This window comes from Bufo gargarizans, chromosome 6 (assembly GCF_014858855.1).
Source record: "Bufo gargarizans isolate SCDJY-AF-19 chromosome 6, ASM1485885v1, whole genome shotgun sequence".
Taxonomy (NCBI): domain Eukaryota; kingdom Metazoa; phylum Chordata; class Amphibia; order Anura; family Bufonidae; genus Bufo; species Bufo gargarizans.
The window spans coordinates 32,430,558-32,455,215 of NC_058085.1; the positions used below are offsets into that span (position 1 = coordinate 32,430,558).

The window sequence follows — 24,658 nt, forward strand, 5'->3', positions numbered from 1 at the left end:
GTGTGTTATCTTTGGTACTAGTGTACGTCCGCCGTGACATGTCCCCTGTCCCGGCACTGCGCCTGCACGGGATTTCAGATGCGGGCGAGAGGAGGATCTGAGTGTTTGCAGCAGAGCGCGGCGCTGGGGGGGGGGTGTTGAGCACTTAGCCACGCCTCTGGGAGGCGATTTAGCTGAACTTGGAGGAGTTCTTAGTTTTCAAATTTAGGCGGGCACGGCACTTCAGAGGGGCGTTCCTGGGCACCGTGGAGAAAGAATAACGCCCCTCTGGACTCCTTACAGCTTCATTTGCATATCATAAGAATCATTTTTTTGAAGAAAAGACATGACTCTCAATAAAAAGAACAAGACATATGGAAAAAGGTACTTTATTAAACATGGATTCATGAAAAAGACAGTGACAGATTCCCTTTAAGGAAAGTTTTGATTTGCAACAAATCTGAATTTCTTCTCGCTTTGTGGTAACAAATCAGGTTAGAGGAGACAAACACGGGAGTGCAAGATCACCCATAATGCCGTGCAGCCTCAGATAGTCATGTCATGTGATGTCACAGCCCTAAGAAACCCTCATCCCACCTGGACTCCGCCATTGTCCTTTGACCTGAGCATAGGGAGAGAGGTGGCAAGCGCTCATGCGCTAGGGACAGTGCTGCTGAAAATGATTGATAGAAGAATATTGGGGACAGTGTAGGGAGACTGCAAAGAGAGTGCATGGAGATTTATGCTGCGTCAGTTTCATTTATTTATTCCTACATTTACTTATTCCTACATCAGCTGTAAATGTAATTCAATACCAATAAGATCAAAGATTATTCCGGTGCCAGCGTGCCAACCAATACCATCCAGTCTGCACCCTTTAGGGGGGCCAGGTCTTAATGATGATCATCCTCATCTTTTGATGCCTTTACTTCTTCCAAATCATCCTTCTTGATCTCTATGTCGAAGAAATGTCAGCAAGATGCAGAGATAGGAGGAGCTGGATGTTCCTGATGACATATTCTCATCGATATTAGATGATGTGGAAAAGGAGGAAAAGCGGATGGCAGAAAACGAGCTCCGACCTGTAAGGCAGGAGAGAGCTGGGCTTGGAGTGGGTACAGCCCTTGTTTATTAGTGCATTAAAGGTGCCGCGCACATATACATTTCGTCTTCATTATTAAATGAAAGGCAGCTGCAGGCTAATTGGCCACGCGGTTCTTCACTGCAGCATGGCCCCAACCCGCCTACAAAACGGCTGCTCTATGTGGCCATACCCTAATGTAGAGTGGCCTGGGTGTACCTAATTTATAGTGATTCATGACAAAATAATTTGTAACAAATCAAATTTCTTGTGGAACTTTGGCAAAGGTGCCAAATCGAAATTTTCAAAACTTCGCTCATCTCTAGATATGACCTCAAATATAGAGGAACTTTCTATGAAAGCTATTCAATTAATAAGCCATAAAAAAAGAGAGGATACAAGTTCTATGTTGCATGACTGTGATGGTTTCAAAGTGTACACAGCTTAAAAGTTTGCTGATTGGCTACGCTGCAGCCTTTCAACAAGATTTATTATTCACCCGAACCTGAACTGTCACTGCAAAGTCTGCTTTCAGGTGCCCGGACAGCATAATGTTACCGAAAATTATGGTCTGGGTTTGCTCATCCCTAGATACAACATCTACACTCCTGAGATGTTTATCTTTATCTCCAGCAATTGTATTTTAACATGGGATTTTGTATGATTTTACACCGGCTCATCTTCTTTCTATTCAGGTTTGTACAATATAAAATCTTCTTTGTGAATATCTTCTGCATCAAATTTTCCTGAACAACCTGTAAAGGATGAATAAGGACAGGATCAAGATGGCAGAGAGCATATTAAGTCTCACTCTAGAGCTCCTCTTCCGGCTTACTGGAGAGGTGAGAAAAACTGATGCTGTTACTAACATATGAACATGACTGGAGAGGTGATGAACTCTGGAGATATATGGAGTGATATTTATTACTGTGTCTCTCCATAAACAGGATTACATTGTAGCAAAGAAGACCTCTAGTGAGCGCTGTCAGGCCCCTGTGTCTGAAGGACGAAGAAGAACTCTGAGCCCAACCACAGGGCCTCCATCTCGCTCCCATGAAGAAGCCAATGAAGAGAAGATCCTAGAACTCACCAACAAGATAATTGAGCTGCTGACTGGAGAGGTGACACTCCTGGGAATGCTGGGATATTATGCAGGAATGCTATGAAGGGATCTGGGTGATGACTGTATCATTGTGTTGTCAGGTTCCTATAAGGTGTCATGGAGTATATTTCTCCATGGATGAGTCAAAGTGTTTAGAAGGACACAAGGAATTGTACAAGGACATCAAGATGGAGGATCAACAGACCCTCATATCACCAGGTAATAGACATGACTAAATACACATGTCCTCTATTGTTTGTAAATAATACATTCAGTCACTGGATGTGTTTCCTACAGTTACATCCAGTAAGAGAGCAACAGCAGAGAGATGTCCCAGTCCTCTTCTTCCACGGGATGGTTCACCAGAACATGTTCCACAGGATGATCAGGTAGATGGAGATAAGGTCTCATGAAATGTTTGCTGTGATCTGTAGAAGACTGTGAAGATCTTGTTTTATCCACCAGTATTGTATGTTTTATCCTTGTATAATGAGAAAGGTGGAGATGGCAGGATTACAGCTGATCAATTTTCTGGCACTGGAGAACCAACAGGTTCAATTTATACATGAGACCTGCAGATATTTGGGTCAGATAACTCCTGATGTCCTGTCATTTTTGGTCATCATTTTAATTACTGATCTTTTCTGTCCATATAAAACATTCAACACAACTTCTCCAATCAATGAATGACTTTTACAATATTTGTTTCACAGCTTTTCAATCCAGATAAAGACCTGAACATTATTAAGGTTACAGAGACTTATGTGAGGGATGATGAGCAAAGTATAGAGGACATTCCAGATAACTGCCCAGGTGAGTAGCAACCACTAAATAAAGCAGAGAGGATGTCCTCCACATATTGCCAAGCTGATAGTGTCTCTGATATTTCTACTAGTGGTGACCGACTGTCGTGTGTGATGGCTCCCCATGTTATCACACCAGCTGTTGAGGCAATCTGTTGCTCCACAGCAAAGATAGGATCGACAGGATTGAAACACTGACCACACGGCCTCCATACTTGAAACTGATTGTCGTAGGATGCCAAACAGAACCTAGATTAGTAGCTAAAGCCAATATGGTTCCAGTCAATAGCAGTCCAGATTTCCAGCTCCATGACAGCACCACTGGAAGCTTTACACCTTGACCTTCTTGGGACAGGAAACAAAGAAGATAGAAGGTCCCTCCCATGTTCATCTTTCAGTGTTCTTCCTGAGGGGTTCTTCCTGAGGGGAGGGGTGGTTCCTTGCTCTAAGGGGAGAGATTTTCTACAAGTGTCATTCAAGGTCTTCTAAAGTTGGGACTAGGATGCCCATAAATTCCTGTCACTCCTGGCACCTCAATAGCTTTGCTAGCATCTCTCAAGGTAGAGGTCCCTAGTTGCCCCCAGAACCTACCTGGCTGTATGCCACCCCTGAACCTATAAGTTGGTTCTCTGTCGACCCAGGTTCCTCCTTTTCCTTCCTATCCTATGTGGCTGTGCCAGCATCTCCTGTGGTGACCTGACTTGCTCCTAATCTTCAGGAAGTAAGTAATACAGCTGGTGGCTATTGATAGCTGTTGGTTAATGGAGCTCAGATCTGCTGTTCCTTGGTGGGGTTAACAGCAATATTGTCTGCTGGAAATCTTCTGCATTTTAGATTGTCTGGCACTTCCCCTGTCTGTACCAACATTCTGTATGGCATACAGAAGTTGGCAGAAGATGCATGACTGTGTTAGAGGTGACAAAGGTAAGTGAACTATGTGTGGGATTTTCAGGTAAGTGGAATCATTCATGCGTTTAGCCAAGTTTGCAAGAGTTGCTACAGTCCCACAATCTGGTTGCAGGGCATAATCTCATCCAAGTATACCAACCTTTTCCTAGGGTAGTTTCACATGGAATGGTGATCTGTCAGATTATACGGGAAGAGCGTTCATATAAATGCTCGTTTCAGATGCAGGTGCCGGTGATTATCCCTTGAACAAGCAAACTCTTGTTCATCAAGTCATCGTATCATTTGGGGAGCACCGAAAATCATTGTTCCTATGTAGCAGATCGCTGTGTATTAACTATGATGTGCTGCAATGCAACACTATATTTCTATGGAAAAAAGGATCACTTTATTGTTTGCTTGTTCCTATACAACGGAGGTGATTGCTGCATGTGAATTCAACCCTCATCTCCTCCACTGACGATCTGACAATGATTGCTAGTGTCTGTGTAGCTCCCAATAAACTGTTAGGTCATTGGTCCATGTAAAAAGACCCGAAGTTTGTCTAAGTTAATTACCTTGATCGTAATGTGCATATTTTGTACTAACCTTTCCTCACTAATTGTGTCGATCAGGTGGTATTGCTATCATCTTGGCCTCATGGGGCCTCTGCGCTAGGATGGCTGCCTCATGCCTCATGGCTACTTAGACCTCTAGCCTGGCTTGTTCATCCTCTCCCTTCCTACCCTGTGTGGCCGAACCAGAACCTCTGGGAGAGGAGGTCCCTTGGCTTACTCTTGACCTTTACAAAGTCAGCAGTACAGCTCACGGTTACCTCTTTATTGATCCAAATCCAGGGATATATCTGTCAATAACGCAGGCCATGGCATTAGGGTCATTGTTGTGATGTGGTTATTTTTAAGGACATACTATTAATTAGTCCCTTTCTCAGAATTTATATATATACAGAAGGGAGACATGGGGAAGCCTTCTTTAGACCCCCGTTTGCCATGTGAAGGCATTGGCACCCCACATTCTTATTCATCCATGTAGCAGTGGATAGTGGTGACTCACAGAATCACATTATGATTCTCCACTGAGCATTTCACTAGAAAAGAGAGAATTGATATACTGGATGAATATGCTGGCTTTGAAACAAAAGTTGAAAATTACAAGTGGGTAACCTGGTGGTCTAATATCATGATCTACTGGTGCTTGCTCTGAGGTCTACTGGTAAAATTATGATCTGTTTTGAAAACCATTGTCTTAGTCTAGAATTGATGTTTTTGCCTTGCAATTTGTGTAGAAATTTTCAGATAGAAGTGTTATAAAACATTAAAACATCAATATCATTTGAAGGTTAATAAAGTCTGTTTTATTCTTTGCAGATGACTGTACCAGGAGCTCAGAGGAGCATCTGAAATCCTCAGATTTCAAAACAGATGATAGTGATGATACATTCGAAGAACATGTCATTATCCTAGATATACCCTCAGCCCTTGACGACAAAGATCTATCATCTGATCCTTTCGAACATGTTCAGTCTTCTGATTCTTCACAGTCTGTTAAGCAAAACAAAGGACACAGAATAGGGGATGGGCGTCAAAGAGCTCGCTCAGAGGAGAAGCCATTTCCTTGTTCGGAATGTGGAAAAAGTTTTAAACAGAAATCCGATCTCGGGAAACATCAGAGAATTCACACAGGGGAGAAGCCATTTTCGTGTTCGGATTGTGGGAAATGTTTTATCCAGAAATCAGATCTTGTTATACATCAGAGAATTCACACAGGGGAGAAGCCATTTTCATGTGTCGAATGTAAGAAATCTTTTAAAAATAAGTCAGCTGTAGTTAGACATCAGAAAACTCACAAAGGGGAGAAGCCATTTTCATGTTTAGAGTGTAAGAAATATTTTAGCATGAAATCTGCTCTTATTAGACACCAGAAAGGTCACTCAGGGGAAAGGCCATTTCCATGTCCAGAATGTGATAAACGCTTTAATCGGAAATCACATCTTCTCTACCATCAGAAACTTCACACAGTGGAGAAGCCCTAGAAATGTTCTCAATGAAGGAAGTGTTTTGTGCACAGATCGCAGCTTCTTCTAATCCATGAACACAGGGAATAGCCCTGTCTTTTAGGCACAGTCAGAGTAAGGTCAGGAGAAATGAAGATCATTTACAGCACTAATTGATGACTAAGAAATGTTTTTAGTTACTAATAAACGTCTTTTACTCAAAAGTAGAGTCCAGATAACCCACCTTTACGTCAATCCTGTGCTCAGAATATTTCTCATTAGTGTATATATAACTGCATCGTAGAACGAGTACACTTCTCCTAACCAGTAGGTGCTTTTCTCATTAGGACGAGCATTCTCCTTCCTCAGGTTAACGATCACCGTGGGTAAAGACAGGGGGACAGGACAGTGACAGTAGCTGCCATAGACAGGTGATTGTTCCTGCTGCTAATGACAGAGACAGTGGTCCCCAGATGGCAATTGCATGGATTGATCAGATTGACCAGTCACAGTTGAAAATAAAAAGTCACCCAAAGCACATTCTTCAGCTCCGAGCTCCTCAGTTTGGTGCTGAGGAGATCGAAGCTGTGTGACTTGATGTTTCTCCTCACAAGTTTCAGTCCCCACAGCAAACCCCCATACAACCCCCTGAACCACCCATTGAGTTCTTACCTTTGGGGAGCTGTCATGTTTTTATTTTATTTTTGCTTTCTGAAAAAAAAATTATAATAATAAAAAAATAAAAAATAATAGTATGAATAGTATGAAAGGATATATAAAAATATAGTTAGTATCTTTGTAGGATATATACACACAAACCTCTGTAAAGGCAAGTGTACCCCCTTCTGCACTGATGTTCCAGGCGCTGGTTTTTATTTGTCAGGAAATACAAAAAGAAAATGTAGGTAGTAGTACTGGTTAAGATATGATTAGTATAGTTTTACGTAAGTTTACATACATAAACGGTTGGATTTGAGTCAGATGCATTGTAGGTTGAGTCTAGTTTCAACTTACGATGGGTCAGGAAAAACTATTGTATGGTGAGGGACCACTGTATATATATGCACACAGACCTCCAGAAAGGCGTGTGAACCTTTCCTGCAGTTCAGGTGATTTTTTTTATTTTTCTCTTTTGCAACAAAAACATAAAAGTTTCTCTTACTATGGCTCAACGGGTGTATTGAGTAGAGGAGGTTTACTCCGTCTTGTGTTCGGAGCCCCCACGTAGATAAAGCAGACAATCATTTGGTTGCCCCCGAATATGTTTTAATCCCAAAGTCCAGAATATACTTCTACCCCAGAAAAAAAAAATGGATACCACCGGGTACAAGGAATTGTAATTGTTTTTCAAAGTTTTTTCACAGATGAGTTAATAAACCTGATGGTCACAAACTCATGCCTCATTCACACGTCAAACGATATGCACCTGTTCTGTGCTTGGAGCCACTTCTGGTTTTGGCTCACAATCACTGATGGAAATCATTGACCAAAACACTGATATGTGAATGAGGCCTTATTATGAAAGAACCCAGATGTGGCATCCCACTGTGACAGAAAGGAGAACATTTTGGGAGGTTCCTACTTAATATGGAAACCCAAAATATGGTCCTACTGGTTAACCAATGTATTGTATGATATTCCAATGTACAGGGCTGTAAGGGTGAGAATCCGCTTTGAAGCAATGCTAAAATTTCTTGATAATAGCGACAATAGGTGACATCACCAACGGCAGATTATTTAAAATCAGGCCACTACAACTCATTGTGGTGAGGCATACACCCCAGAACAGAATACTGCCACCGACGAGTCACTTGTACTGTTCAATGGGAGGCTGTGTTTTTGGCATTCTATGCCAAGAGCGAAATACAGAATCCAAATTTACAAGCTCTGTGAGTGAGAGTAGGTATGCTCACAGATTCCATATATATGTCACGGACGGTGTACAGGAAACAAGACAAAGCAACATGCATATATGACTCACTGGATCCAAAGCTAAGGAACCAAAGGGAGACCCCTGCACAAGACCTGAGACTTTCCCTGGCTGCTCAGCCTATGCAAAGATCCCAGAGGTGGATGGTTGCATATCCACATACCTCGACTATATAACCCCTGAACACCCTACAATAGTGAGGGGACACGACCACCGGATCCCTACACCAGACACGGAGGGAGTCAGGGTCACCTGGGATCCAGCAAACAGAAAATAACAGATAAATGTTCAGCACTTAACTTTGTAGCAGACTGGAAAACAAGATCAGCATGCACACACACTCCAGGAAGTAGTATAAGCCGCCCAGTAATGCATTATGGGGCGGAATTTAAAGGGATGCAATCAGTCCAACTACATGACAGCTGAGAGAGGCTAACAAGATGAGGAACTGAACATCACAACAAAGAAACTCAAGGAGGAGGTTCTGAAAGGCTTCTGTCAGAGCTTCTCAGCTGTCTGGTTGTGACAGTACCCCTCCCTCTACGAGTGGACTCCGGACACTCAGAGCCCACCTTCTCAGGATGGGACCTATGGAAAGCCCTGATGAGACGAGAGGCCTTAATGTCCGTCACTGGGACCCACATCCTCTCCTCAGGACCATAACCCTCCCAATGAACAAGGTACTGGAGAGAACCGCGGACAAGCCGAGAATCCACAATCCTAGAGACCTGAAATTCAAGATTCCCATCAACCATAATCGGAGGAGGAGGCAAAGGCGAGGGTAAAATGGGTTGAACATAAGGTTTCAATAAGGACTTATGAAAAACATTATGGATCTTCCAAGTCTGAGGAAGATCAAGACGGTAGGCAACAGGATTGATGACAGACAGGATTTTGTAAGGCCCAATAAACCTAGGACCCAACTTCCAGGAGGGAACCTTCAATTTGATATTCTTGGTAGACAACCACACCAGATCACCAACATTCAGGTCCGGACCAAGCACACGTCTCTTATCTGCCACACGCTTATATCTCTCATTCATGCTCTTTAGATTATCCTGAATCTTTTGCCAAATAGATGACAAAGACGAGGAGAATCTGTCCTCATCAGGTAAACCAGAAGACCCCTCTCCCGAGAAAGTCCCAAACTGCGGATGAAACCCATATGCACCAAAAAATGGTGACTTATCAGAGGACTCCTGACGACGGTTATTTAAAGCAAACTCAGCAAGGGACAAAAAAGAACACCAATCCTCCTGATTCTCCGCCACAAAACAGCGCAGATATGTCTCCAGATTCTGATTGACGCACTCTGTCTGGCCATTCGACTGCGGGTGGAAAGCAGAAGAGAATGACAACCGAACCCCCAAGCGAGAACAGAAAGCCTTCCAGAATCTGGAAACAAACTGCGTGCCCCTATCAGAGACTATGTCTGAAGGAATACTGTGTAATTTGACAATGTGATCAATAAATGCCTGCGCCAGCGTCTTAGCATTGGGCAAACCAGGAAATGGGATGAAATGCACCATTTTGCTAAAACGGTCCACCACCACCAGAATCACAGTCTTCCCTGAGGAACGAGGCAGGTCCGTTATGAAGTCCATGGACAGATGTGTCCAAGGACGGGAAGGAATGGGTAAGGGAAGGAGAGGACCTGATGGCCGTGAATGAGGGACTTTGGCACGAGCGCAAGTCTTGCAGGCTGCCACAAAACCCTCAACCGACTTACGAAGCGCAGGCCACCAGAATCTCCGAGCGATGAGATCCAGTGTGGCTCTTGCCCCCGGGTGCCCAGCAAGGACCGTATCGTGGTGTTCCTTAAAAATCTTGTGTCTTAAAGAGATAGGCACAAACAACCTCCCAGGAGGACAAAGATCACGAGCCTCTGACTGGGCTGCCTGCACCTCTGCCTCCAATTCAGAAAAAAGAGCAGAGACCACCACACCTTCAGCCAAATTGGGACCCGGGTCTTCAAAATTCCCGCCTCCCGGAAAACAACGTGACAGGGCATCTGCCTTCACATTCTTAACTCCAGGGCGGAATGTGACAACAAAATTAAACCTAGAAAAGAACAAAGACCATCTGGCCTGTCTCGGGTTCAGACGCTTGGCTGATTCCAAGTAGGCCAGATTTTTATGATCAGTAAATACGGTAATAGGGTGTCTGGCTCCCTCTAGCCAATGGCGCCATTCCTCAAAATCCAACTTGATGGCCAACAATTCCCTATCTCCCACATCGTAATTTCTCTCTGCGGAGGAGAGTTTTTTCGAGAAAAAGGCACACGGTCGCCATTTGGCAGGAGAGGAACCCTGAGACAAGACCGCCCCCACACCCACCTAAGAAGCATCAACCTCAACTATGAAGGGTAAAGAAATATCAGGTTGCACCAAGATGGGAGCGGAAGCAAAATTCTCCTTGATATTAGAAAAAGCCTTACGCGCCTCTACTGACCAAGAAGAAAAATCTACCCCCTTTCTGGTCATATCAGTGAGTGGTTTAACAATAGAGGAATAATTCAAAATAAACTTCCTGTAATAATTGGCAAAGCCCAAAAAACGCATCAGCGCCTTCTGATTCTCAGAAAGCTCCCACTCAAGCACAGCGCGGACCTTCTCGGGGTCCATGCGAAAACCAGAAGCGGAGAGAAGAAACCCCAGAAATTGAATTTCTGGAACTGCAAACACACATTTTTCCAGTTTCGCATATAATTTATTCTCCAGCAGGATGAGCAAGACCTGACGTAAATGTTCCTTATGAGTTTTGAAATTAGGAGAAAAAATCAAAATGTCATCCAAATACACTAATACAAATTTTCCCATCAAATGATAAAAAATGCTGTTCACGAAATGCTGAAAAAAGGCTGGGGCATTCATCAAACCAAAAGGCATAACCAAATTTTCAAAATGGCCCTCAGGGGTATTGAAGGCCGTCTTCCATTCGTCTCCTTCTCTGACCCTGACCAGGTTGTATGCCCCTCTTAGATCTGATTTGGAAAAGACTTTAGCCCCAACAACCTGGTTAAACAGGTCCGGGATCAGAGGAAGCGGATAAGGGTCAAGAATAGTGATACTGTTCAGCACCCTGAAATCCAGACAAGGTCTTAAAGAACCATCTTTTTTCTTAACAAAGAAAAAACCAGCGGCAACAGGTGACTTCGAGGGTCGTATGTGTCCTTTTCTCAGACTCTCAGAGATATAAGCACACATAGCAATCCTCTCAGGTTGGGAAAGATTGTATAAACGAGATTTAGGCAGTTTGGCGCCTGGGATGAGATTAATAAGGCAATCGTACTCCCTGTGCGGGGGCAAATCCTGAACTCCACTCTCAGAGAAGTAATCCGAAAATTCAGAGTGAAAAGATGGTACAGTCTTAGTAGCAACCTCAGAAACAGATGTCGTAAGGCAATTCTCTCTGCAAAAGTCACTCCAACCATTTATTTGCCTTGCTTGCCAATCAATGGTGGGGTTATGTTTAGTGAGCCAGGGTAGCCCCAACACTAGAGGAGTAGACAAACCGCTAAGGACGAAACATGACACATCCTCAACATGAGCATCACTCACAATTAAACGGATATTGTGAACTATGCCCTTTAATGATTTCTGAGAAAGTGGAGCGGAATCAATAGCAAAAACAGGAATATCCTTTCCCAAAGTGCGCACCTGGAAACCATGAGTTATTGCAAATTGATTATCAATGAGATTGACAGCTGCTCCACTATCCACAAAAATCTCACAAAAAATGTTCTTGCTCTCTAGCGCCACCCTAGCCGGCAGGACAAAACGGGAACTACAAGCAAACGGAAAACCTTCAATTTCCGCCTCAACCCTGCCAATAGTAACAGACGGAACATTTTTAAAAGATTTTTTCCTGTTTGTTTCTTTATTACTCCCAGAAAACTGCCTGAATCTCCTAGAACACGGGTGTCAAACACAAGGCCCGCGGGCCGAATCCGGCCCGCCAGACCTCGTCATCTGGCCCGCCGCCGGCCGCCAGGCGGCCCCTGCAGGAAGTGATAATAAATCGCATAAGGAGCGCTGTGTATTACCTACTACTCAAAACTACAAGCGCTCGCCGAGAGGAGGGAGGAGGCAGTTATGTCATATGTTTATAGTGGTGTCTATTAGTTAGACCCACCATAAAGTGTTCTCAGTAGTCTCAAATATCTGTATGCTGTTAACTGAGTTTGCCTTTGTGTATTTAATATAAGATTTAACTTTTATTCTTATTATTTAAAATAAATATGAGACAGCTGAATTTAGTGAAACTGCTGCGCTGTTTAGAGACAGAAGGGGCCAGTTATGTAGTACAGGTTAGAGGTACTATGGCTGGTCAGTTTGTATATAGAGGACAACATTAGTATATTTTACTAGAATTCCCTATATCTCCACCCTACTTGACCTACTCTAGTCAGGGTGATGACCTAAATGGCTGTAGTCGGGAACCTCGGACCTGTTCTATAATTCCCTATTCTCTTACCTCTCTGCTGTTGAATCCCTTTCCTTTTATCCGACGCGTTTCGCCTGATTAGGCTCCTCAGGGACTAAGGAAGATTATCCGGTGTTGCAAGCAGTGGCTCTCATCCGGTTCGATCATGCGGCAGTGGCGGCGTTTGTGAAGCTGTGTCTCACTTTTGTGCGCCTCGCTCCTCCCCTCTATGGAATACACCAATCATCGGGTCAGGTTCGGACGTACTGATGGCGCTCCCCCTTATGAATATTCACGAGTCTGCTTCCCCGCTGAGACATGCGCAGACTTGAGCTGCGTCTTACGTCAGGCTGTCCGGCTATGCTCAGCTGTAGTCAGGAGGTGACGTGGCGTGTGGGAGTGGTTTGTCGTCATGGGGATCTCAAGCCGCGTCCCCGGCTGGCTTACTATTACGCAAGATATTCCTATCTCCTGGAATCCTGTGGGTAATTCGATTTGATTAATAGAGAAAGCAAGCAGGGCTACTCTAGATGGACAGAGAATAGATAATCCTGTATTTTTTGCTGAGTTATGTTATATTATTAGCTATCATAGTAGCCATCATTTTAGGTATTCTCTACAGGGTTATGATATTTTGATAGTCATCAATTTGATATTATCGGCCATCTTATTTTATATGGGTGACTATATGAATTCTTATGAAATTATGCAGTTTATATGCTGATTTTTATAATATAATACATTGTTGTGTATAGATATATGGGTTCTAGATACTTATATTTTGATGCTTATATATATTTTTATAGGGACCTTATGAGAATATTTATTTATTTATTTATTTACTTATAGGAAGGGTTTGTAGGAGAGATATTCATTTAAGCCGTTTGGTGTGACTGACTTGAGTCTATAGATCCATCTGGCCTCTGCCTTCAGAATTAGTTTATCCCAGTCTCCTCCTCTCTTGGGTTTAGGGACATGTTGGATCCCCATAAACTGAAGGCATGCCACGTTGCCTCCATGGCATTGGTTAATGTGTCGAGCCACGGATGTGTCCTTCTTGTTTTGTATATCATTATAATGATCTCTAATGCGTCTCCTGAATTCTCTTTTAGTCTTTCCTACATAGTCTAGCGGGCAGGAGCACTGTGCGAGGTATACTACCCCTGTGGTTAAACAGTTCACGTAGTCACGGTTGGTATATTGTCTTCCTGTATGTGAGCACGTGAATGTTTTTGTTTTCTTTATCTGGCTACACGCCAGACATCTGCCACATTTAAATGTGCCCGTAGGTTTCCTAGATAACCAGTTCCCAGGACTAGTGGGGGGTAGGTAATGACTATTGACTAGTCTGTCTTTCAGACTTTTACCCTTCCTATAGGTTATTGCTGGATGTGGACCTATAATCTCTTCAAGGTCAGGATCAGTTTTTAGTATGTCCCAGTATTTTGTAAATATCTGCCTTACTTGTCTATGGGCATTATCAAAGGTCCCTATGATCCGTGTGTTTTTAGAGGAGGTCATGTAGTCAATTCTCTTTTTCTTCGGAATTAGTAGCCCATCCCTATTCTCTGAGACAGCCGTCTCATAGGCCACTCGGAGTACACCATCTGGGTATCCTCTGTCTCTAAATCTGCATCTTAATTCTTCTGCCTCACTCTTAAATTTTCTAAAAGTCGAGCAGTTAAATCTTATATTAAATACACAAAGGCAAACTCAGTTAACAGCATACAGATATGAGGGAGGAGGCAGGCTGCGAGGATGGGCGCTGGCAGTGTGAGTCATACGTCACGCGCCTGCGCCGCCCACTTTATGAATGAAGCAGGCGGCGTGGGCGCATGACGTATGACTCACACTGCCAGCGCCTGTCCTCCCGGCCTGCCTCCTCCCTCCTGCCTACCGAGCGGCGAGCGCTTGTAGTTGTAAGTACTAAACAGCGCTCATTATGTGATTATACGCACAACAATTTACTATTAGAGATGCGATTATACAGTGAGCGGGGCCCGTGTAGTGGAATACAGTCACTGCATGGGCCCCGCTGTCATTATAAAAGCAGATGCCGGCCCCCAGCCATGTATTGAGGGTCATTCACTACACTACAGGGACACTTATGGAGGGGATCTGTGGATGACACATAGCATAAGATGCTATATATGTGTCATCCACAGATCCCCCCCATAACTGTCATACACAGATCCTCATAACAGTGCCATCCAGAGAGCCCAATAAGTGTCACCACAGATCCCCCATAAGTGTCACCACAGATCCCCCATAAGTGTCACCACAGATCCGCCATAAGTGTCACCCACAGATCCGCCATAAGTGTCACCCACAGATCCCCCATAAGTGTCACCCACAGATCCCCCATAAGTCCGATACAACCGTCCCTTTGACGGTGACCAAACTGCTGATGCGGCCCCCGATGAATTTGAGTTTGACACACCTGTCCTAGAAGGACAAACATTTGCCAAATGATTTATACCTCCACAACAAAAACAAACCCTCCCATGCAAGCTGAATCTTCTATTGTCAGAAGCAATCAACCCCAGCTGCATGGGCTCCTGCTCAGCAGGGGCTGACAGCGACCTAGACCCCTGCGCACAGAATGAGACCGCTGCACTGTCCTGGGACTGAGTATGACAGGAAGGGGACATCTCTCCTTTCTCTCTAAGATGCCTGTCAATACGAACGGCCTGTGACATAGCAGTGTCCAAAGAAATAGGCCTCTCATGAAAGGCAAATGCATCTTTCAATCCCTCTGAAAGACCATGGCAAAATTGACTTCGGAGTGCAGCATCATTCCAACCAGTATCAGCGGCCCATCTCCAAAATTCTGAGCAGCATATTTCTGCGGATTGTTTACCCTGGCATAATAGACGTAGTCTAGACTCAGCCAGAGCAATACGATCCGGATCATCATATATCTGACCCAGGGCTAAAAAGAATTCATCCACTGAACGGAGAGGCCGTGCCCCCTCCGGCAGCGAAAAGGCCCAAGACTGAGCATTACCCCTGAGCAGCGATATAATGATCCCCACCCTCCGTTCCTCATCTCCAGAGGAATGGGGAAGAAGGCGAAAATGGAGTTTACAAGCCTCTCTAAAACGCACAAAATTCTCACTACCCCCGGAGAACGTATCCGGGAGTGAGATCTTAGGCTCAGAACAAGCTCCATGAACGCAAGCTGAACCGGTCACTTGAAGCTGAGAAAAAGTCTTACGGAGATCAGCTACCTCCAATGAAAGACCCTGGAAGCGTTCAGCCAAAAGTGAAACCGGATCCATGCTTGAGACGGTTTTGGCGGCTTATAATGTCACGGACAGTGTACAGGAAACAAGACAAAGCAACATGCATATATGACTCACTGGATCCAAAGCTAAGGAACCAAAGGGAGACCCCTGCACAAGACCTGAGACTTTCCCTGGCTGCTCAGCCTATGCAAAGATCCCAGAGATGGATGGTTGCATATCCACGTACCTCGACTATATAACCCCTGAACACCCTACAATAGTGAGGGGACACGACCACTGGATCCCTACACCAGACACGGAGGGAGTCAGGGTCACCTGGGATCCAGCAAACAGAAAATAACAGATAAATGTTCAGCACTTAACTTTGTAGCAGACTGGAAAACAAGATCAGCATGCACACACACTCCAGGAAGTAGTATAAGCCGCCCAGTAATGCATTATGGGGCGGAATTTAAAGGGATGCAATAAGTCCAACTACATGACAGCTGAGAGAGGCTAACGAGATGAGGAACTGAACATCACAACAAAGAAACTCAAGGAGGAGGTTCTGAAAGGCTTCTGTCAGAGCTTCTCAGCTGTCTGGTTGTGACAATATATGAGGGAAAAGACTCCCAAATCTGACCCCCCTTTCGCCCAGAATGTTCCACTACCCTCAGTACGAGGTCAGAATTATTTGGGACCTTGTATGCCTCCTGGTAAAGTAAAGGTTATCATATTTATGTTGACAATTTCTATTCTAGTGTTCATGTTCTAGTGTTTGAAATAGGAACACTGAGTTGTGGTAATAAAGAGAAATATAAGGGGCCTCCCCCCAAAAATCTGGTGGACTAAAAATTGAGGCCTGGCAAAAACAGGACCTTGTGTAATGACAGTCTTATGATGACAACAAAGATGTTTTCCTCCTCACATCCATTCATGCAGACAGCAGCATCCCGGTTCCTGTAAGAGGAAGTCCCCAAACCTGTGTGTATATAGGAATACATCGAAAACATGGGAGGGTTGGATCTAGCTGCTCAAATGTAACAGCCATGCAGCACTTAATACAAACAGCGCTGTACAAGTCTCTTATAATTTACCGGAAAACAAAGATCTTGAGCACCTGAAATAAGTAATTAAAGGGGTTGTCTGATTTCAGCAAACAGCATTTATTATGTAAAAGAAGTGAATACAAGACACTTACTAATGTATTGTTATTATCTATATTGCTTCCTTTGCTGGATAGAATTATTTTTCCAATACATTATATACTGCTTGTTTCCATGGTTATGACCACCCTGCAATCCATCAGTAGTGGCCCTGCTTGCACACTATAGGAAAAAGCACCAGCCTATGTGCGGTCCGATGGTCCCGGCCACCAGAGAGGCCGGCGCTTTTTCCTACACTGTGCAAGCACGACCACCACTGCTGGATTGCAGGGTGGTCATAACCATGGAAATGAGCAGTGTATAATGTGATGGAAAGATAAATACAGCCAGCAAAGGAAGCAATATGGAGAATCACCATACATTAGTAAGTGCCTCAGACAACCCCTTTAAAGGGTTTATCCCATAACTAATGTAAAAAATGAAAATCAGACATCATATAGTACATGACAACCCCTTTCTAACAAAGCTAGAACCAGTCCTGTACCTCACATGGCTCCAGAGATCTCCCCATTCATTGCTCTGCTAGATTTATATCAAGCTGACAGCTCAAGGGGAGTGTCTTTTCTGCTGCAGCTCAGGAGGCGTGTCTCAGCTCTCCCTATCACAGCTCAGGGGTGTGTCTCAGCTCTCCCTATCACAGCTCAGGGGGCGTGTCTCAGCTCTCCCTATCACAGCTCAGGAGACGTGTCTCAGCTCTCCCTATCACAGCTCAGGGGGCGTGTCTCAGCTCTCCCTATCACAGCTCAGGGGGCGTGTCTCAGCTCTCCCTATCACAGCTCAGGGGGCGTGTCTCAGCTCTCCCTATCACAGCTCAGGATGAAACTGAGCATGTGCGGCCTTCTCAGTGAACAGGTAAAATAAATAAGAGAAAACAAACAGCAGGTGGCGCTCTACAGATACATTTTATTGAATAGCTCAGTGGCTATGCTAGATTTTTAATTACATGCAATGACAAAAGTATTAAGATCCAGGTGCTGGTTTGACAACTGTAGAATATTTTTCATGAGACAACCTCTTTAAGTAATTATTGTTTGAAGAGTAGACAGAAGCAGATGCATATTCTATTGCAGTGAGGCCAGTAAAAGGATAGCTCTTTCGAACTGAAAAAAAGCCAACAGCCCTACAAACATTTTTTATGTTTGTTACAAAAGCGGAATTAGAAAAGATGCCGATTATCAGTGGGACACTTGTCGGGAAAGCCGGGGTTGCACATCAAATACTTTTTGTTCTTACCATTCTTCTCTAAAGTAGTAATTTTTTTTCTCTAATTTTTTAAAATCCCATTTGCCATTTCCATAAAGACAGACACATTATCCGATTTCTATTCAAAGATCGCTCATTGGACCATTCCAATTACCCCGTCTGACTCTTCTTTACTAATTGTCTTTGTTACTGGTTTTGTTCTTTTCTGTTATTAGGTATTAAATATTTTCTTAGGTCGGCAGTGTGTGCCCTTCCTTCATCTCTCTCATTCCAAAAGTAACCCACAGCGTGACAACCTAAAATAAAACATTCCATTAAAACCATTTTCTATGTGTATTATGCTCTGCCGCTTTAGAACATCTGACAATAGTGCCTGGAATTCATCTGAGCCCAAAATTTCTTGAGGCATTTCCTGCTCTCCTAAAATTGTAGCTTAAAAAAAACAATATGATCGACATAATCGCCATATACCTAAATAAATATCTCCAGGGTTTTCAAAATGGATTCACTTCGCGGGGCGTTTTTGCGAGTTCAGATTCTCTGCAAGTGTGGATTGGGTCTATAAGTCATTCAAGCTCCTCTACCATGTGGCATAACAGATTTCGGCATTTAGGAAAAATTGGGGTTTGCCTTATGTGTGATTCCTATAAGTGATGCATTTTTGAAAAAAAAATTAATGTTATTTTTTACACTAGCTATGTATTCATTTCTACAACAAAATTTTTAAACTACTGACTACACCCCCAGGTGAATTATTTAAAGGCTTTCATTTCCAAAATAGGGTCACTCTTTGGGACATTATACTTTTATAATGCAGAGCCCATTCTTTATGGGCTCTGCAAATGTGACATGGCACCCATAGACCATCTGTGAAAAACCAATCTCCAGATTACAAATGGTGATCTATCCATTCTGAGCCGTGTTGTAAAACAACAGATTGTGGCTGCACCTGGGGTATTGCTGTACCCGGGAGAACACATTAAAAAAATTATGGGGTAGCAGAAGCTGGACACAAAATATTGGGCACTGAATTGGCATAATTGTGGAAAATGAGCAATTTTCACTCTGCACTCTCCACGGGTCAAAAAACTAACTATACCCCTAGAGGAACTCCTTGAGGAGTTTAGTTTCCAACATTGGATCCCTTCTTGGGAGATTCCACTGTATTAGTTCCTTAGGGGCCCTGCAAATGCAACATCTGTGCTCAAAAAACCAAATGGTGGACCTTCTCTTCAGAGACCTGCTGTGTGCCCAAACAGCAATTTATGACCACATAACAGATATTATCGAACTCGGGAGAACCGCATTATGGGGTGCTTTTTGTCTGATCGATTGTGAAAATGAAAAAAATATATATCTAAACTACATATCATTGAAAAAAAATATGTTTTTATTTTCATAGCCAAATTCTAATAAATTCTAAGAAACGCCTGTGTGGTCAACATGGTCACAACTAGTGACAAATTGACTTTGATCAGAATTTTGGGGGAAATGTGATTCTCCGCGAAGCCAAATTTCCCCATGCTTCGTGGTAAAGATTAAATTTTTTCTGAAATGGCGTTAAAAAAACTCCTCCATATTTGCCTCATCCATTTGCGCGCAAAGAAGCAGTCGAGTGGGGTTACGTATGACATCACCACGCCGGTGCGCTGGCCGGGTGCGGTGACGTCATTAAACCCTGAAAGGCCAAAAATGTTGCTTCATTTGCCACGATCAGCGATAAATGCAGCAATGCGCTTCTTGACCAAGTAATATGTCGCAAATCAAATTTCTTTGTGAAATTCAGCGAAACAGCCGAATTGAATTTTTCTAAACTTTGTTAAACTCTAGTCACAACCCTCCCAAGATGACTTTCTTAATGGCTGTCATTTATGGGGTGTTTCTTCTGTTGGGGCACCTCAAGGCCTCTGTTAACCTAACTTGGCTCCTGAAAAACATTGTAATAAAAAGAAGACCCCCAAAAGGCACTCCTTCATTTCTGCAGCTTATGCTGGGGTCAAGTAACACACTAGGCCCACGTCTGGGATAGTTCTATAAACTACAGAACCAAGGTAATATATTTGAAGTTACATCCCCTGTTAACTGTGAGGCGTTACAAAAATGAATGGATTAAATTGGAAAATTTGCAAAAAAAAATATTTTTTTTTTTACATTTCAACCTCATTCTGCTTTATAGGCTATGAACTCCTTTGGGGGCAATTTTGGGGTTTATTATAAATTTACTGCCCCTTTCTCTGTAAAGCCTAAAAAAAACTTTCCGTAAATGTAGGATTTTTCAAATATAGAAAAACTAAGAAATTGGACCAAAATTTACCAGTAACATTGAGTAAATGTGTTATGAAAAATGCAGTCTCACAATCACTTGGATATTTAAAAGCTTTCCAAAAGTTATTACCACAAACGACACATTTGAAAGATGGGGCTGCAACTGTGAGGTCAAAACTGTCGGTCTTCTTAAGGACTTAACGCCTTACTGACATCCCCAGTACATGTACAGTGTTTAAGATGGGGGCGTTAATGTCTGCGCCTAGTGAGAACGCCGATAGCAGACATTTAACTCATCAGATGCCATTGTCAAAAGTGACTCGGAAGGGATCCTCCACGTGGCAATCGGGAGAGCCATTCATTGGTTGTGAAAGGCAGGAGCCTACTGGTGGCTCTAATGCCTATCACAGGTATATTCCAATGTAGGCCTGCAGGTCGAAGCACTACATTGGAATATACTGAATTTAAGGAATGCCAAAAGTATAGATACTAAAGGGAAAATACAATTTAGGAAGCATCCATGATGCTTTCTCCTCCCATCCCAGTGATCACCAGATAAAGGACCTGCGTTCAGCTTTGCATTTAGGTCACAGAGGATGTATCCACACCATAACATGGGCTACTATGTCGGCCTCAGCTAATTAAGCACTCTGCAATAAAAAAGTGAAGCCATATTAAAATTCCCCCCCAAAGGTCCTAATAAGGGGCACATTGTGTAAAATAAAAATTAATACAAAAAAAGGGCAGCTTTCAGCCCTGCCCCCACTGATTATGAACTACCTATCCCCTGTATAAAAACAACCATAAGTGAGAAGGAATGTTAGTTGCATATTTTTTCCCCTTTTTACTACATTTCCTTAGCTTTAAAAAATAAACACAATGGGGGAGCAGAGCGGATGCACCATGTCAAATGGGTTTTCCGAGACTTCACCTACTGATCATCTGTTTTGAGAAGGCACTGGCAACGCCAGGTTCCTGTCAGCACCACAGCCTTCTCTTTGCTCACCAAGCACAGCACCCTACATGGAATAGTGACTGTACTTCAACGAGGCTGAGCGGCACCTAGGCCATGTGACCAATCAGCTGCTCCACAGGGGTCCGGTGGTAAATGCTCTCCTGCATTCAACTGTATCGCCATCCTCAGGACAGTGAACTGTAGTGGGGGTGGCAGTATTTTGTTCTGCACAGTGATGTTTGGTTCTGCTATACTATGGTATCGCTGGCCCTACCTAGTTCTCTTGTCCCTGCCTACTTGTGTTGACCCGGTCTTCTGTAAGTTTGGACCAGCGTACAACATGGGGCCACTTTTATTTTATTTTTTTCCCAAGGACACTTAAAATTCCCAGTCAGCCTCTGGCTTCAGCAACAGGTTACTGATTATAGCGTAAGCTCTGTGCATTTGTATCCCGTAAATCCTCGCATATTTCTAGCATTTAGTCCTTTTGTAGATGGTTCTTGTCAGCATTCTTGCCAAGTTCTTGTTTCGGAATTTTGTAAATTGTAGTTTGCTTTTTCTTTGTTTCTTACTTGCTTTGGTCATGTTTGCTCAGTTTTAGTTTCTTGTCTCTGGGACCTGGTGTCCTCCTACTGTTGCCATATGGTCGGTATTATAAATGAGGGATTTATTTGTGTTTGGTTTGACGGTCAGTGTAGGAATAGATCAAGGGAAAGAATTAGGGACATCTGGAGTAAGATTCAGATTTTCCATTTGTTCTCCTTTTTTATCTTCCTCTGTCTGCTTCATTACCTGACTGTCCTCATCATCTTTCTGCTTCATTACCTGATTGTGCTCATTAGAGATGAGCAAATTTCTCAAAAATTCAATTCGGTCGGTTTGCCAAATTTTTCAAAAAGATTTGATTGGATCCGAATTTATTTGTGGCGATTCTGGTATACAGCGGTCTCAGGTCCAGGAGCCTGACCGCTTACAACCCCGGTTTCCATGCGACTCTCATCACTACTTGCCCACCTACTGGAGGAAGCTGCGGATGTCTCCTCCAGATCTTGGCTGGGCATGAGCTGCTGACTTTCCTCTAGTGGCTTGTCCTCGCTGAAAAGTGGTGCCAAACCTACGGTATATAATACTTCTAGCGCTGAGGGAACTGAAAATGACAGAGGAAGGTTCGGGATAGGTGGCCCCCACAGAGCCTGCTCCTGGGCCATGCCAACTAAGGTTTGTGTCAGATGAACCCACCGACTCTTGGCTGGGTGGTGTCTGATGTCACTAGCGACGAAGTCGAAGACCAAGTCAGCCATTCTAGCACCCCTGGTTTGCTGGTCAAGACACGACCACTAGCTGACACTGGGAGCTCAGGCCTCTCGAAGTGACCCCTTCTGCCATGGCCCCCTTACTGTGCTGCTACTTCTGCCTGCGAAATAAACATTTTGGCCACTGCCCGTTCCCTTTGAAGGGCCTGTCATCTGCCTGTCTGACATACTGTAAAATAAAAGAATTAAATTTAAATAATGCACCCCAGAAAAGGCTGTAGTACAATTTAACTTCACCGCAGAACAGCAATTAAGACGTATGCTTTTTCCTATTAATTAACCCCCTAAAAAAAATATAACAATCAAAACGGCTAATAAGACGTACGTATATTTCCTATTAATACACCCCGTAAATGGCTGTAGTACAATGTAACTTCACAGCTGAACGCCAAATTAAGACATAGTCTTTTTCCTATTAATAAACCCACCCAAAAATATATAACAATCAAAATTCACCGCAGAACGGCTAATAAGACGGGGGTGGGGGAGAGCTGATGGCACTGGGGGGGAATGAAGGGTGTTGGGGACTGATGGCAGGGGGTCTGATGAGGTTTTATAAAGGAAAACAGTCCATTAATTCATTTTTTCTTATTAGAGTACTCGATTCATCGTAAAAAAATAATCGATAGAATACTCAATTTCTAAAATAATCGTTTACTGCAGGACAAGTTATACAGGTTGTTCCTACTGTAAGTCCTAGGAATATCTGAGAATTGAAGAGACATCATTAGTACCTGGGAAACTTGTGGAGCTATTTGCACAATCACAGAAAGTGAGAAGATAAGCTTTTGTGCTATCCTCAAATTATCTTGTGACACTGCCACCTGTACAAGGGCGGCCTATATCAGGCAGTAAATATCCAGTCAGTTCTTGTAGCCGACGTGTTAAAAGGTGAAAAAATAGGCAAGTGTAAAGATTTGAGAGACGTTGACAAGGACTAAGTTGTGATGTGGGATGTTCTTGGTATTTGGTGGTTAGTACGTACCAAAAGTGATCCAAGAAAGGACAAAAGGAGTCCTCTCTGCTCTGCACTGATCAGGAACCGTCACCCTGAAACAGCTGTCTGCAGATGAGATGCTGGCTTATTTATTATCCAAGTCATGTCTCTTGGACATGACTTTAACAGTCACATTAACATTGGAAAAAACCCTCCCAAAAATGTCACTTTTTTATTGTAGATTTTTTATGTGTGTCTGCAGTAAATCCTGTTGGCGCACAACTCCGGGGGCACAAGTACATTTTAATCCCTTAGTGACAGTTAATTTTAGCCTTAAGGACCAATAATTTTTCCCCCCTTGTATTCCAGCAGTCATAAATTTTACATTTTTTCTTCTAAATTTTTATTTTATTTTGTGGAATTAGTTGTAGGTTTTTTAGGAACAATTTTTGGGTATATATAGTGTATTAAATAAATGTTATTATTTAATTTTTATGAAAAAACATTATTTGGTGGAATTTATTTATGGTGTTCACTGTGTGGTAAAAATAACATAACTTTATTATGTGGTCCGTACAATGATAATATAGCCACAGTTATATCTATTTTTACTATTTTTCCTTTCCTCCTGCAGGCTGTCAACTCCCCCACTGCTTCCCCTCCTCCAGACTGCAAGGGACAGGGGTTGCCTGCTTTAGATGCTCATATCTCTGGTTTAGTAGCAGCTACAGATATGGGATTTGTATTGGCATTCCAAGCTTTCAAACAATGCTAGAATGACAGCAATATCTTCAGTACATGGGAAGATATCAGTGTTAGAAATCGGGATACAATGAATGCAGCTTAAAGTGAAAGTAAAAGCAGGTTTTAACCTTAATTATTCCCGACTCGAATTCTAACAGTGATATCTCCTGCTTATCTTGAGCTAATGCTGTCACTGCATGAAAGCTAGGAATGCTAGCTTTCAAACAAGACCACGACCATGCTACCAATCAGGAGATATCAGCAGCTAAAGCAGCCCCCCCCCCACTCAAATTCTGCCGAAGCCCAGCTCCAGCAGAACAGTTTGGCTAAGGCTACAGTTGTCACACAAAAGTAGCGCGACAATTTTTATAATGGTAGTCATTGGTGTCACACTGCGACATGCACATTTTTGTGCAAATTGTCGCATCGCAGCATGTCGCAGTGCGACACCATTGACTACAATTGTAAAAAATGTTGTGCAACACTGTTTTTGTCACGCAACACGTGTCGCCATGTAGCCCTAGCCTTAAATACTTTTCCCAGAGCTGAGTTCCAGCAAAGCAGGTGGTTAAAAGGTCGAAGACTGACTTATACAATATCTGCCTTATATCTGGTGGCATTAGAGGCGG

At 43.2% G+C, this 24,658-nt stretch overlaps 1 protein-coding gene across 1 annotated transcript in view; it reads left to right on the top strand.

Moving 5' to 3' along the window:
• The window catches only part of LOC122941676 (oocyte zinc finger protein XlCOF7.1-like), a 38,895-nt gene extending 31,916 nt beyond the window's left edge, over window positions 1-6,979 (top strand). Inside the window, exons 3-8 of the mRNA XM_044299095.1 lie at window positions 1,756-1,902; window positions 2,008-2,181; window positions 2,264-2,381; window positions 2,460-2,551; window positions 2,876-2,975; window positions 5,239-6,979. Of these exons, the coding sequence (XP_044155030.1) occupies window positions 1,825-1,902; window positions 2,008-2,181; window positions 2,264-2,381; window positions 2,460-2,551; window positions 2,876-2,975; window positions 5,239-5,903 (1,227 nt within the window). The 5' untranslated portion in view covers window positions 1,756-1,824 and the 3' untranslated portion in view covers window positions 5,904-6,979. The remainder of the gene's footprint in view (window positions 1-1,755; window positions 1,903-2,007; window positions 2,182-2,263; window positions 2,382-2,459; window positions 2,552-2,875; window positions 2,976-5,238) is intronic.
• The last annotated feature ends 17,679 nt before the right edge of the window (window positions 6,980-24,658 follow it).